The 15,304-nt window shown below is 40.2% G+C and overlaps 1 protein-coding gene across 2 annotated transcripts in view; it reads right to left on the reverse strand.

The window, feature by feature from the left end:
• Positions 1–653: 653 nt before the first annotated feature.
• Positions 654–15,304, reverse strand: part of ELAVL2 (ELAV like RNA binding protein 2) — an 84,480-nt gene continuing 69,829 nt past the window's right edge. Inside the window, exons 6-8 of one of the 2 annotated variants that reach the window (XR_007455774.1) lie at positions 12,112–12,285; positions 9,966–10,028; positions 654–866 (exon numbers count right to left, since the gene is read on the reverse strand). Coding sequence is in view for 1 of the 2 variants with exons in the window: in XM_049621965.1 (XP_049477922.1) it covers positions 12,225–12,285 (61 nt within the window). In the remaining variant the exon portion in view is untranslated. Of the gene's footprint in view, positions 867–9,965; positions 10,029–11,992; positions 12,286–15,304 lie in introns of those variants that run through there. The other variant, XM_049621965.1, reaches the window with a different exon arrangement.

Raw genomic sequence — 15,304 nt, forward strand, 5'->3', positions numbered from 1 at the left:
TGTCACAGAGGTCAGTTCACATCAGCAAGTATCCTCATAAGGTATGAGTGGTAATGAGGAAGACAGACATCTTACAAGAGTTTGACTACATGCTTCAGGGAGACAGTAAGTGGAGCTGAAGTCACTAGACATGTTCAAGAATCTTCACTCTTGCAGCCGCAATTACTGGGACTCAGCTGCTGTCCGCCTATCTGCTCTCTACCAACTGGCTTCCACTCTGCAACAGGCCCAAGTCACTCACTGGCTAGACTAGACATTAGCTGTTCTTGAGTCAGGTACCAATGGTCCAATTAGCAGAGGCCAGGCACAAAAGCCTGGGCCACAAGGGCCACACACAGCCATGATTTTGCACGAGTTACCAGAGAGGCAGACAACCGTGGAAGGAGCTGGGAACATAGCAGGTCCCAGAGAGCAACTGTGCAACCCTACTTGGATCCTGACTCACATCTTTGGCATTTACGGAGTTTAGTTATACCCAAAAAGGCACAGAGGATTATTTCTTGGTCTCATTAGTCTCTGTGTAGTGAATATATAGATGAAAAAGTACGTATGTGAAGATCTCCTACTAGTAAGTACAGAGAGTATCAACAAAAACAGACTGGTAACCTGTGAAAGGTTTTTCTCTCTCTTCTCCACTTTGTGTTTGTTTCAATGTCCTGTTTGTCAGGATTAAAGGTGCATGGGTTCTGATTTCCACTTACCAGGAGGCTGGTCATTTTTCATCATTATGTAGAGGGGTGGCTCCGAGTTTAGCTCAACCATCTGTCGTCCCTCACAAGCCTGAGGGATTCACAGCAGGACCAGGAGAGTCTGCCAATCCTCTCGAGCAGGCTCTCAGGGCAGGGTCGACAAGTCACTTCCCAAGCCTGTGTTGACCAGACAGGAAGAGCACATGACTAGATAAAGCCAGACATGGAGATCTGATAGGTCATAACAAAAGCAAAGTAACCCTGCAGGAGGAAAAAACCCACCAGTGCAATATTCACTACCAAAGCCACAAGTGCTCACACTGGTCACTGCCTTCAAACTCCAAATGTCTCTCAAGCAAAGACGATAAAAATGGTCTTATGGTAAGACCTTTTTATGCAAACAAAAATTAATGAGGTGAACATTAACTAGCAACATAAGCTAAAAGATGAACAAACCTCTATAGTAAGCATAATCAATCCACTGGAAAGAATAGTTAACTTTTAAAGGGGCAGGGCATTTCAAAACTTTTTCCTAAGAAAACTAAGTTCTGAAGCCATGGATATTAAATATTATTAGAGTAGATCCCCAACTATTAACACATTTAGGATTGTAACATACTACACTGTGCTGACAACTTTTCCAAGAAAGCCTATCAGGTCTGGAGTCCACACGAATATTTGACCAGATCTGCCTGCCATTTACGAATCTTGTTAAGTTCAACAAGCCCTTCTGCCTGGCTGAGGTTCAGATTCTTACGTATCCACCCCAATCCCACCTATAAATGAGCAACATTAGCACCTGCCTTATCTATTTCCCAAGATTATGAATACTTTTATAACTTTAAAACCTTGAGGTAGGCATACAGCATTTTCATTTTTAATAGCTGCATGGACTCATATATGTTTTACCTTAGCTTTTAAAAAAATAAGGCGCATGTTGAGGTAGGCTCCAGACTCCATGTTCAAATCCAAATTTAAACCTCAGCTCTGCATATAAATCTTGGGAATTTATTCAAGGTTGTATCTCCTCAGCTATAAGACTGGAATGCACAACAACTCATTTTATGGAATTGTGAGGGGCCTCACACAGCACTCGGCTAATGGTGGATACTTGATGAAACACTGGTTGTCTTCTAATCCCATGGCCCCTTCCAGCTAAAATTTCTCAAATTACCTGATGGCTTTGTGATACCACAATTTCCTGTAATATAGTAAGTGCATATTTATGCCATGCCCAAAATGAACACTAAACCCCGTTTTTTTCCTATTTCCCAGAAAATAACCTTCCAACTTTCAATTATTTGTTCCAAAAGCACAAAGAATTGAAACAAAAGAAATGACAGGGAGCATGAATTTTAAAATCCTGATCCCTGTCATATAGGAAATACTACTCTTAGCAGCTACTTTATAGATCTACAATGAGTCATCTTGTATTATTACAGAAGTAAGTGGAAAACTAAGGGCAAATGAGCAAAACCCCCACATACCCAAACTTCACCTACAAATTTAAAAAAGCAAAGTTTGCGAGTATCACACCCTCAAGTAGTGAAGCAACTTTTTTCTTTCATTAGGACATACCAACAACTCAATGCCAACCAAGGAAGATCAACAATGGTTTAAATGTTGCATAAAAAGAATTCTTTAGAAAAATTTACTTTGGGGGTGTGTGTGAATTTTCCATTGCCAATGCTTTTTAAAAATTTCATGATACGAACAAGACTATAAATTCCAGGAGTTTTCCTTTTGAGATGAATATAAACATACCTATTAAAACCCATCCAACATCGATGTCCCTGCAAATTCAGCAGTCTTACAAGGGTGGGGCTCACTACTTCCTGACCACACTGATCAACTGAGTCATTTATAAGCCTTAAAGGTACCAAGGCTCGCAATGGATAAATGCAGGAAAACACCTTGAGGCAAAGTAGGAAGCAGCCAACCCTCCATGCACAAGATCAGCCTTAAATCGATTCAAAAAGGAAAGACTGGCTGGCCATGTAGGCTGCTGAGTTCTGATCAGTGTTTGTCGTCCTCGGCAAGAGGAGCAATGAGAAATTATCAGAATTTTTAGAAGGAAGTGGAACCTTAGAAAAGCTGAGATATGTAATTTTCCCTTCTAGACAGATAAAGAGGGCAATGCTTCTGGCCAACTCATTCAGTGGCTTCCTTAAAACTGTACAAACATTATTTCCCTGTTCTGTTTATCTTTATATATGAATATACAGACACACACACACACACACACACACACACACACACACACTCCCTTCTCACAGTGACCACGGAACACTTTTCCATCAACCTCAGTCCTTCACAGGGTAACTTTACATTAAGTTGGTGTAGAGCTGTTGTGGACTCTACCTTCAGTCTTTGGTAAAAGTACCCAGAGAAATGGCTACGCAGGTTCTTAACTCCATGGAGTTCAGCCATCCAAATGCTTGGCAGCACCAGGAGCCAGCCAACCACTGTTGCAAGGTATGCAGAGACAGGACAACTCCCAATGCTTACATCCCAGACCTACTGAACCAATCTCTGGGTCCAGCAATCTTGTGTTTTAACAAGCTCTCCAGGTCCATCTTAGGAATGCTCATATTTGAGAAACACTGTCTCAGAGTACTTCCTTCTCTAACTTTAATGTGCAACCTGGTAATGCTGCAAAAAATGCAGATTATGGTTCAGTAGGTTGGAGGGCAGAGACACAGTATGTCTGCATTTCTAACAAGTTCCCAAGTGATGTCAAGTTCCCCACAGATCCATGGACCATATTTAGAATAGTGTGACATTAGAGAACAGAGTCCAATACCTTACTCTGTGTACTGTAATAATTTATTAGCAGTCTAATCTGGGAACCAAAATTACATGATGTTGAAGGGGGAAGAGTGGTAATGGTAGGTAATCAGACGCAGCCTGAGATACTGTGCATTCTAGAAGAACCCATACCTTCCATTTTTATGCACTTCAATTTAGATAGTGAGTGCTAACACAAAATGTATTTCCAAGTGTCAATTCACCTGATACTGTTCAGTTTCTAAATTATGGCCTGGTACCTGGAGGTCTGCAATTCTAATCACATAGCAAGTGCTCATCATTAGTCAAGCCAATCACTTCTCTTTTACCCAAGTTCCTCACCTGCCAAAGGAAGGCATTTATACCAACTAATCCACAGGCTTATGCACTCCTTACAGGTACAAAGCATGCATGACCAATAAGAAACATGAAAAACAGAAATACCCACAACTGCTCTGACATAATTTTCTACACACAGAAAGCAGGAGGACAACAGTGTATGTTAACCACCAAAAGAACAAATGTTCTCTGGTCTCTGAAGGCAGAAAAATAAAGACTTTAATCCAAACTAGGTTCCATTAAAGCTTGCGAGCTTCCGGATTTGTTAGAGGTGCATGTCTCACAACAAAGGGAATAATTGGAGTTCCAGTCCCAAAACGGATTCCCCAGATCATACTTTAGTTACCAAATTCATAATTTGGGGCACCTGAGTGGCTCAGTCAGCTAAGCATCTGACTCTTGATTCTGGCTCAGGTCCTGATCTCATGGTTGAATCCCAAACAGCATGGAGCCTGCTTGGAATTCTCTCCCCCCCCCCCCCTCCCTGCTCACTCGCTCTCTCTCTGAATTCTCTCTCTCCCTCTGTCTCGCCCTGCTTGCTCACTCTCTCCCTGAATTCTCTCTCTCCCTCTCTCTGTCCCTCCCTTCTCTCTCTCTCAAAATAAATACACTTAAAAATTAAAAAATACAATAGTTTATCATTTACCCATCCATTTTATTTAGCAATAATGAAAGAAGCTAAAACTTTTTTTTTTCTTCTATCCAGGGTTTGTCTCCTCAAGCCTTGGATTTTCCTATCTATAAAGGGGATATAATATAATGAACCTTTCAGAATTATCATGGAAATTAGCAACAACTCATATGAAATGCCCAGACTCATGACTGGGTCATGGCTGACACTGAAGAGAAGAAAGCCACTATGACAAGACAGTTTTATATGCTGAGAGTCCAACAGGAGACAGAAAGAGATCTGTCCACATTCAATCTAGAACTCAATACACATGTTGGAATCTAATCTCCAGTATGATGATAATTGGAGGTGGAGTCTTCGGGAGATAATCAGATCATGAGAGTAGACTCTCAGGAATAGGATTATTGTCCTCATACAAAGAGGCCAGAGAACTGGCTTGCTCTCCCTTCACTATGTGAGATCACAAGAAGAAGCTGGCAGTCTGTGATATGAAGGAAAACCCTCACCAGAACCTAACCATGCAGGCGCCCTGCTCTCAGATTTCCAGCCTCCACAATGATGAGAAATACACTTGTTGTTTATAAGCCTCCTCGTCTATGGTATTGTGTTAGAGCAGCCTAAACTAAGACACCATACTTAACGTCCTCATATTCTTGTATGACTCTCTCAGGACTTGGATTTAGTCAAGAAATGACATTAGTCAAGCTATAAACCCTAAGCAGGGAATATTCTATTACTTAAATTCAAAGAGGCCAGGTTACTCTTCTTACCATTAACACCATAATATTTCCATAAAAAGGGGAAGAGCTGTGAAATCTTGTGTTTATGAATGTATACCACGCCACCTGGGACCCCTGAGAAATACAGCCAAAGACATTTCAACTTCTCTTCACATTTCTGCCTCATTCTTACTAATACACACACTATATAGACATAGGACCATCTTATACACTGTTCAGGAGAAAAGACATTAACTTCTCATATCCCTAACATTCACATTTAGATGGCCTTTTTATCCAAGGAGAAGAGAAACAAAACGTGTAGAGCAAGTCCCTGGGAGTACGGACCTGCACTTTCTGCCGGAGCACTGTAATTCCTTTCCCATGCTTTCCCTGGAGTCATCATTTTACAATGTGGGTATTGTTTCCAACCCTGACTCGCCCTCAAAACAAGCAAGCAAACCTGAAATGTTTAAACAACACAGATATTATAAGCATTAATTTCCTGATAGAGAAAATACACTAAGGAATAAACTAGGTCTCACACTGACTCTAATTCTGAGTAGGGAACAGCTCCTCAAACTTCATTCTTCCCCTTTATCTATCCTCCAAGTATGCTGAATTGCTCATAGCGTACAAGGTGCTATGGTGGACAGAGAAGAAAAAAAACACTAAGCCAAATCACAGAAACATCCCACCCTAAGTAATTTCCCAGTCTAGAAAGTGAGTGAAAACACGAACAAACCTATCTATATATTATGGCCTTCATACATATACACCCCCTACCCCAGCTGGACTGTTTTCCAAGAGGAGATGTATCTGCAGCAGCAAACCCAAACTACCTCATGTTAGGGTAAAATCAAGTTATTTCCAACATGGCTGCCCACTATTAACCATCACAATAAACAGTGTTATTAAGACTACAGCGAGCTGTAGCCCTCACTCAACTTACTAACTGTAGTCCTTGGACAACTGACTTTACTTGTTTTTATACACACACACACACACACACACACACACACACACACACACACACTTACACTTCTTAATTTTTTAAGGCTTACTTATTTTTTGAGAGAGTGAGTGAGCAGGGGAGGGGTAAAGAGAGGGAGACAGAATCCAAAGCAGGCTCCAGGCTCTGAGTTGTCAGCACAGAGCCTGACATAGGGCTCGAACTCACGAACTGTGAGATCATGACCTGAGCTGAAGCTGGACACTTAACCGACTGAGCCACCTAGGCGCCCCAACTTCTCTGTATTTTTTAATGTTTATTTATTTTGAGAGAGAGAGAGAGAGAGAACAAGTGGGGGAGGCGGAGAGAGAGAGAGAGAGAGAGAGAGAGAGAGAGAGAGAGAGAGAGAGAGAGAGAAGCCTAAACAGGTTCCACACTGTCAGTGCAGAGCCTGAATGGGGGGGGGGGGGGGGCAGGTAACCTCATAAACCATGAGATGGTGACCTGAGCTGAAATCAAGAGTCAGACGCTTAACCAACTGAGTCACCCAGGAACCCCGAGTTTCTTCTTTAAATCTCCTTTTATTCCTCTGATAAACAGGGATTATTAGAGAACTTCTCTTGTGATGTTAAGATTGAGATACTGCATACAAAGTGTTTAGCCTGGTGCTTGGCCCAAATACGCAGTCAAATATAAGTTTTCTAGGTGAAAAATGAGGTAGGAACAGACAACCACAGGCTTCTTGGAACCTGAAAAGAATATAGCAAAAAGGAAGAGGAAAGAGCCAGAGTAGGAATAACTTGCATTCCTGTATCTTCTACGGCTCATTAACCATTATACCAAGATGTTTCTATCTTGGCTGAAAAACCTCCCTGCACTATGAAGCCCATATGGGTCTTGCCCTGGAGCCAAAGAACCAGACTCTAGCGGTGAGACTCAGGTATTAATGCCCCTAAACTAGTAAGCCCAAAAGTGAGTGTCCGGCACACCGGAGCTTGAGAACCACTGTGGAAGACAAAACATTTTGTAAGTGTCACAGTTTGTTTGAAACATGTTTCAGTTAAGATCTGATGCTTTACTTTGAGACTAATAATATGCCAGCTGTCTGGTCTTCAAAATCTTAGGATCACTGTGCTAAATTCCATCAGGAAGTCTTCCTATGGGGGTTTTCACTGATTCACCAGCACAACCTCACCCCCACCCCCCCAACCCAGGGCTTCCATTCATTTGTGACAGAAAGGAGAGCGTTGTCCTCACTCCTCCGTCTGGGCATTCTGGCCAAGCTGTCGATCCATGTTTCCACATCCATTTTTCTCACTTACCAGCATCTTTGTTTAGTCTTTAGTTATTCAAGATAATGCTACCACACTGCCTTCCAATGTATTCATAATCAAATATGAGTATTAATAAAATCTTTGTCCAATAAATATACTTCATTCTAATGGTTGTCGTGCCGTTATACACTGGTTAGGTTTCCAAAAGGTTTAACAACATAAGAAATGGTCTCAAGAAGTTTGTGTAAACAAGTTTGCCCCATCAATAATTCATATTACAATTAATCTTATTCAGAAGGGAAGAGAGGACAATGTCTTGTATTTTGCTGACATTTTCGTGTGTTCAATTCAAATCATGATAGTTTAGTAGGAGACTATAATAAAACTGAAAAATAAAGTCACCCAAAGAGATAAAAATTTCACGGAAAAATTTATTAAAATTAATAGATTAGGGGCACCTGGCTGACTCAGTCAGTGGAGCATGTGACTCTGGGTATCAGGGCCATAAGTTCAAGCCCCATGTTGGGCATAGAGCTTATTCAAAAATAATACTAGATTAATTTTTAATTCATCAGTGTTCATACCTCTACAATTATATGACAAATTCTATTGGAGGGAGGGTGTGATTAAAGAAAAAATACTCCACTTGACCTAGTAACAGATCGAAGCTGGCTGATCAAACAGATTGCCATCTGGTCAATCAATAGCCATTTGAAAGGCTGCTCTAAAAATATCTTCATGTAAGTGTCTAAATCTCAACAAAATGTAATGATTCCTAATTAATTTATGCTAGCCAGAAGGAAACAAACTTTCATTGCATGTTTTAGATTCCCACTTACAATACAATTACCAAAACCATCCGGTATTCCCAAATTATTTCTCCAAATAAAGATGAAAAAAAAACATATCCTGGTTTCTCCTCTACCTTTCTGAGAAGCCACTGTAAACTAGTCTTGGGCACTAAAGCAATCTCTAACAGCCTTTAAAATAAAGCAGAGCCCATCAACCTGCTGTAGCTCAGTACACTAGCAGTAAAATACAGAAAATATATATTTTCTTATTTACACCAAGGTAAATGGCTACAGTAAAGTAAGCAGGTGGCTGGCTACCCACTAACTCTGAGACTACCTACTCTTCTGTAAAATGGGGACAATACAGAATCCCCAGCCTCACAAGCTATTATAGGATTCAAATGTGAAAACATATGTAAAAGCATATGGTGAATTCTAAAGCAATAGGATTATTAAATACGTACACACATATACACTCTTCTATCAAAACTATAATCAAAGGCAAAAGTGCAGACACTCTACAAACAGTGAAACCCCCAATCCCTTCTTTTGAGCCGCTGTGTTGGAAAGTGTCAGGTATCAAACTGGAGCCAAGGTTCTCTAAGAAGCCACTCTTTCCTCAAGATAAAAATCAGAGGCACCAGACTGCTCTGTGAATCTCCCTCTCATACCTGCCCATGTAGATTATCCCACAAAAGCCCCAAAAAGTCAAGAGCAACAAATAAGGAGTAAAAGCAAAGGACAAATTATGGAGAAAACAGCATGATGCTGGAGAATAAACCGTCTTCAGGTTTGCATGCAGAGGATTCAGAAAGAAAGGAGTGGTATAGCTTGTTTCTGCATACAGCTGACACAGCCCTCCTGGCTTCCACATAGCAAGGTGTTTAAGTGACTCTGATCAGCACAGCACGCTGACGATCCCATTGTACATTTGATTTGGCTCAGGATCACCCAATCGAATTTGCTAACACAGTAGACTCCAGAAGAATCACCCATTAAAAACAATCCAAATACAGACTCTAAATGTGCATAAGGCCTTTTGTGATCTCCGCTGGAGCTTATAGTATCTAACAGCTGCAACTGTGACTGTTCTAGCTAATTGCTCTCAGCAACAAAAATAAACAATCGCTCCAGGAAGAAGACTGTACCCGCCAAATATTAATGAATTTTTTAACAGTCAGAAATCTCAAATCTTGGTTTAAAAGCCCTGCTACCAGTTTAAAAAAAAAAAAAAAAAGTCTCACAGAACAAACAGGGTTGAGGAGGCCCAGACAGAAAGTCCTTATTTTGTATTTAATCCTCCCCCGCACTCCTGCCCCCTCCCCCCCAAAAAAAGGAAAAAGGAAAGTGCCTGGTGTCTGGAAGAATTTAAGCAATCTGAGATATTTTAACTCATGTATAACTTTTTAACATATGGGGGAAAAGAGTCGTACTGATTGGAGCTATTTTTAAAGTGCAGCTCTACCATAAAAATAGACATTTACTCATAAGGATGCTTGAATAGAGAACAAGCCCAATCTACGTCTCATTGTTAAGAAAGCGGTGAAAAAAGGCTGCTGTGCTTTCTGGAGAGCCGTTTATGGTCCGCCTGTGATGTCATGGCAGGATCCAGGTGCACTCTAACAAGCATCTTTCAGCCTCCTCAATCCTTTTAAAAGTGCCCTTCTGCCATCAGCTACTTCTCTGAGCACATGCAGTAAGAAGCTAGTGTTTACTCAGACCCTTGCAAGACAGATCACTGCAATCAGAGATGCATGGAAGAAGGAAGAAAAAAATTACTCACCCACAATTAGGTTCCTCATCATCCTCTCCTCATCCGGATTCCAGAAGGAAGCATTTCCTTTTGCTAAGGAAAGAAATGGTAAAAGCAGTTGACTTATCACTGCTCTGAGACAGCTACACGTCCTCCATCCATAAGGAGAGGTAACTACATAGTTCTCTCTCCCCATCCAGACCCTGCTGCTTAGTTGAGGCTTACAACCAAATATCCACCTTACACAGTGGCAAGCAGGCATTGAGGCATCTCTACAATCTGAGGCTTAGAGACATCACCCCAGTGTCTGGACCTCAATTTGTCTTTAGCCTGGAGGAATGGAGTTGTAATGGGAAACCATGTAGAAACCCTGAATTTTATATACCTCCCTGGAAAAATGTCAGCAACAATCGATACAATAAAAACCAGGCAATGGCCTTCATGTGCCTTGTCTTAAACCAAAATCAGAATGCATTGGTTTATGTCTGTTAAAAAAAACACTTTCTCCATATACACGTGAAGCAAAACCAAAAAAAGGAAAAACATCCTTATAAAAAAAAAAATGCTATTTGAATGTTTAAAATGTTTACAAGAAACATTAGATATATAATCATGACTTTAGAAGTGTCAAAGAGGGGCGCCTGGGTGGCTCAGACAGTTAAATCTGCTTCTTGATTTTGGCTCAGGTCATGATCTCATGGTTCATGAGATCAACCCCCGCGTGGGGTTCTGCGCTGACAGAGAGGAACCTGCTTGGGATTCTTTCCTTCACTCTCTGCCCCTTTCCTGCTCTTTCTCTCTCTCTGAAAAATAAACAAACATTAAAATAAAAGTGTCAGAGAAAAAAGTGCTCAAATATCTTTTTCAGAAGACTCAGTTAATTCTGATTTGTGCTTTTTATACTTTGTAAATTTTCTACAGGGCTATATTACTGTGGACTTGAAATATTCCATAGGGATTAAAATAATACTGAATGCCTCATAATAAAATACACGTATTTACCTATGTTCAACTTCTAGATGCCATATATATCCTGCAGGACTTAAAAAACTGATTCTGAAAAAGGACACAATTTATAAAAGTTAATTTAGTGTGTTTTAGTAACTCAGTGATAGCGAAGGGCAAACATCCAAGAGTTAGAAGAGGACTGGGTTCAAGTGCCAGGTCTCCCGTTAGCAAAAGAACCTTTGAGAACCTTAACATCTCTGAGACGGACTCACACATCTGCTGAACAAGACCCCCGAAGTGTCTTCCGGCTCAAAATCTGGGGAAAAACTAGACATAAATTAAACGTTCCGCCCAGAAGCACAGAACAGCTACTGGTACAGAGCAGGTGCTCAATGTATATTTAATGAAAGAATTACCAGAAGACAAGTTTAAAAAAAAAAAAAATTAAAACGGAGCATCCCAACCTGTGTGCTGCCATGTCACAAAGGGGTTACAGGTGTGTCAAGATGTGGATCTCCTCAGGACTACAACCCATAAAACAAAAATGTTTGTGAAGTGTAACTTTTTAAGCAAACTACCGTTACACCAAATAGAAGTCCTCCTTATTAGGATTAAGTTTCAGATCAACGTATAAAAAGTTCTCACAGCCCTTCATTAAGAAAGACAGCACATGTGCCTCTAACACCTGATACTCAGGCTACTTCATCCTAGAAAACATGAGTAGCAGTTTACTTGAAGAAGCTTTGAAAGGGACTTCACTCACACAACATATGGGTGTAAAACAGGTACCTCTCTAAGAGTAACTTCTGAAAACCAGAACACTTTCAACATATACCTGGGTACATATGGAGAACACACAGCAGCAACCGTTCTCAGAAGATGAAATTCTGCTAAAGAACAAGCAATACAGTAGCGACTGCAACGTGTGGCCTGACATTTATGGCAACAGCTGCTTATCCTTTCTGATAGTAACTCGGAAATTTTTGGGTGTGAAAGTCAGCATTATTTCTTGCCATTATTAAAACCTGCAACTTCCTAAAACCTATTTTTTTGAGAGAGATCTGGAACATGCCTGTAAACACATGGCAGTTTACTTTCAATGAGGTGCTCAACAGGACTTCCCAATGGGCTGCTTTTCCTTCAGCATCCAACAAATAAAAGCTCTCCGTGTTTTGGATGTCTGACCACTTGTATTTATGGGTCATAACCTTCCCTTCCCCCATCTCACCTCTGTCACTTCCCCTTTGCCCCAAGTGCAGTGCAATCCACAGAAGAAAGCCACCTTGACAACTGCACTTCATTCCAAAGGCTGGATCACTCAGAAGGTGGCTGCCAGTTTCTTCACAACTGCAAAGAAGTCCACAGTGGGGCTGGCTGCTTCTGAAATTGTCCAGGGAGGATTCTCGGAAGGAGTGCACAATGAAAATCAAAGTTAGAGATGGCATGTCTGTCCATGATCCGTAGGTCAGAGGGTCCTTTAGAATAAAGAAACAAACCCTCCCCCATTCAAGGGACATTTAAATGATCTGCGTTTCCTTCCTGTGGCTCTTCATTGAAAGGGAAGGTGTGGCTATTAACTGTGCTTTCAAAAAAAAACCAGAAAGGTAAAAAGCTATCAAACTAAAACTTCATCTTGGAAAGACCTGAGGAATACTTGGGATTTTATAATGTTCCCCTCATCTTCTATGAAGGGGATTCTGGAGTGATACGGGTTAAGGAAAACAAACTACAATCCAACATTAAGAGTAAAATGGGTACTATAGTCCTAGAAATAGTATAAAAACCAAAGAAGGATCACTTTACCACCTAAAATCATGGGGTTTGAAAGCTATACACTGTGAGAAATAGACTGGGTCCAGTATTCTGGGGAGATTACTGGGGAAATTTTGTGGAGGGATGGGGGTTGTTTTGCATACACTGAACAAAATGCTCGGAATAAATGAAGGTCTCCCTTAAAAAGAAGGCACTATCCTTCCTAGGAACTCCAAAAATCACATATTGTCTGTCATAACAAGTATTTTCAGTGTTATAATAGAAATGGGCAAAGGAATATGAACAAAGTTTTGTTGAGATAGTTTGTATTTCATTATGGACTCAGATTTCTGACTCATCTGAGATTTAACTAGTCCTGGACACAAAAAATATTTAATCAACTCATAGGCCTATACTGAATGATTTAATTACCCAGAAAATACTACCCATAGATAGAAGCTTACCCACGTCTTTGGTCAGCGTTCTCTTCTTGACTTTCCTCCCCCAATCTCTTTCAAATCCCACTTAATCCCCCAGCTGAATTGCTACTACAGTGTGGCTTCCCATTCCCACCCAACTACCCACCCAACACACACACACACACACACACACACACACACACACACACACACAGCACTCTTGCTCTTCTTTGTACTGTATAGCTACTTGTAGACATGGACAAATCTTCTGGAGCACAAGACAGACTGTGTGAGAACAGAGAAGCAGACGTCATCCAAACATTTATGTCTGGCCCTCTGAGACACTGTACATGCTTGGTTGCTAGAAGGTATTTGAAAATGTTAACACCCATGTAAGTATTTCTGGGGGTTAGTATAAACTACTACATCTTAACCTACATCTTTAGGTAAACTAAAAGTAATATTAATATTGAATCTGAGGCCCCAAGATTGTGATATGTCTTAATTCAAAGGAGAGTAACACCAGTCAGCATACTTTTAATACTCAGGGTATTTTACCATATTAATGCTTTGCACGTTGTCACCCCATATATTATATGTTTAGAGAGGTCAAGAACAACCAGCCAAATTCTTTCATCAACCCAACTCTTCAGATAAACAGTGTCTTATTGTATAAAATAACTTTTATTTTGCTTCAGAAAGGTATGGACAACTTAATGCATATGAGAGCACTTCAAGATTCACTCAATAATACTAAAGTCAGATTAAAAATCACACAAATCTGAAGAAGGAAAAGCAGAATCTAGAAGAAGGGAAAAGCTGGTTCAATTTTGCAAGTTGTAACTGGGCTTATAAAAACTACAGCAAGCTAGCTTGAGACCTGTTCTGGGCTCTCACAGCACTTATGACATTGCGGTCATGGCCTTGTGGCTTGTCTGTCCTCCCTTCCAGATGACAGTTTCCAAGAAGTTAACAGCCACATCTTGCTCATTTTTATAGACTGGGGTACAACACACAGTACACAGATAACCAATAAACCTGTGTTCAACAACCAAAAAAACTTGTTTTTTTCTATAAGCCAGAATTCTGGAGAGGTGAATTTCAGTAACCCTACATCAACTGGCTTGCCTGTATTAAAGGTGTAGATGTTTTTTAATCCTTCCAACTCAAGGGAACTGAGCCCACTTCTGGGAATTTCCAGAGAAAGAATACAAAGAATAGAGAAAAATGAACCATTTGCAGCAATGACTGAGGCTACAAATGCTCTTCAAACAATAATTATTATGATTTTAGCAATACTGTTTTCTTCTACTGTTTGAGGTTTCAATATAGCAACAGATACAAAGGATCAAAACCAATGCCTCCTAAATATATCTTCTCCCAATAAAAGGTGTATGTATATTGTTCTGGAAGTATATTAAAATTTCAACATATTTAAGATAAATGCATTTTCTTATTTCAAGGTAACCTTTCTAAGCAGGATGTTACAAGCTTCCCCTACATTTTTGATCCTCTTAGAAAGTAAGGGTAGGACTCTTACAGTAGGTTTATTTAAAAAAAAAACAACAAACAAACAAACAAACCAGAAAAGTTAAACTGCTAACACTTTTCCTAAAATCAGATTAAATTAATGAAAATGGGGGTGCTGGGTGGTTCAGTCTGTTGAGCGTCTGTCCTTGACTTAGGTCATGATCTCACGGCTCGTGGGTTTGAGTCCCGCATTGGGCTCTGTGCTGACAACTCAGGGCCTGGAGCCTGCTTCTGCGTCTCCCTCTCTCTCTCTCTCAAAAATAAACATTAAAAAATAAAATAAAATGTAAAATGATGTTAAGATTAAAAATTTATGTTGGCAACCCTAACACTGAATTGTAATACTCTAGACAATTTGCAAGCATAAGGTGGAAAGGATACTAAGGAAAAAACATTTCTCCTCCAGTATACCAGTATTCTCATCAACCTCCTTTCCTGAGAATTTTTCCACTATCTGCTCAAATATAAAAGAACTGCTGACATGCAAACCAGTCAAAATACAGATAAGCATACAGGAAGAGAGGGGTGACAGGAGGATGTTCTGACATCACAAAATTAGAGTATTAAATTCATATAATAAAGAAGGGGGTATGGAGATTTGAGATTAATTGCATGTTGGAAGAAAAGGAATTGTCTTGTCACTCAGCTAATCTCTTGACTACTACATTGTGAATTCAGGACAATTACTCTTAGAATGGCTTTTTACAAAAAAAAAAAAAA

Source organism: Panthera uncia, chromosome D4 (assembly GCF_023721935.1).
Source record: "Panthera uncia isolate 11264 chromosome D4, Puncia_PCG_1.0, whole genome shotgun sequence".
Taxonomy (NCBI): domain Eukaryota; kingdom Metazoa; phylum Chordata; class Mammalia; order Carnivora; family Felidae; genus Panthera; species Panthera uncia.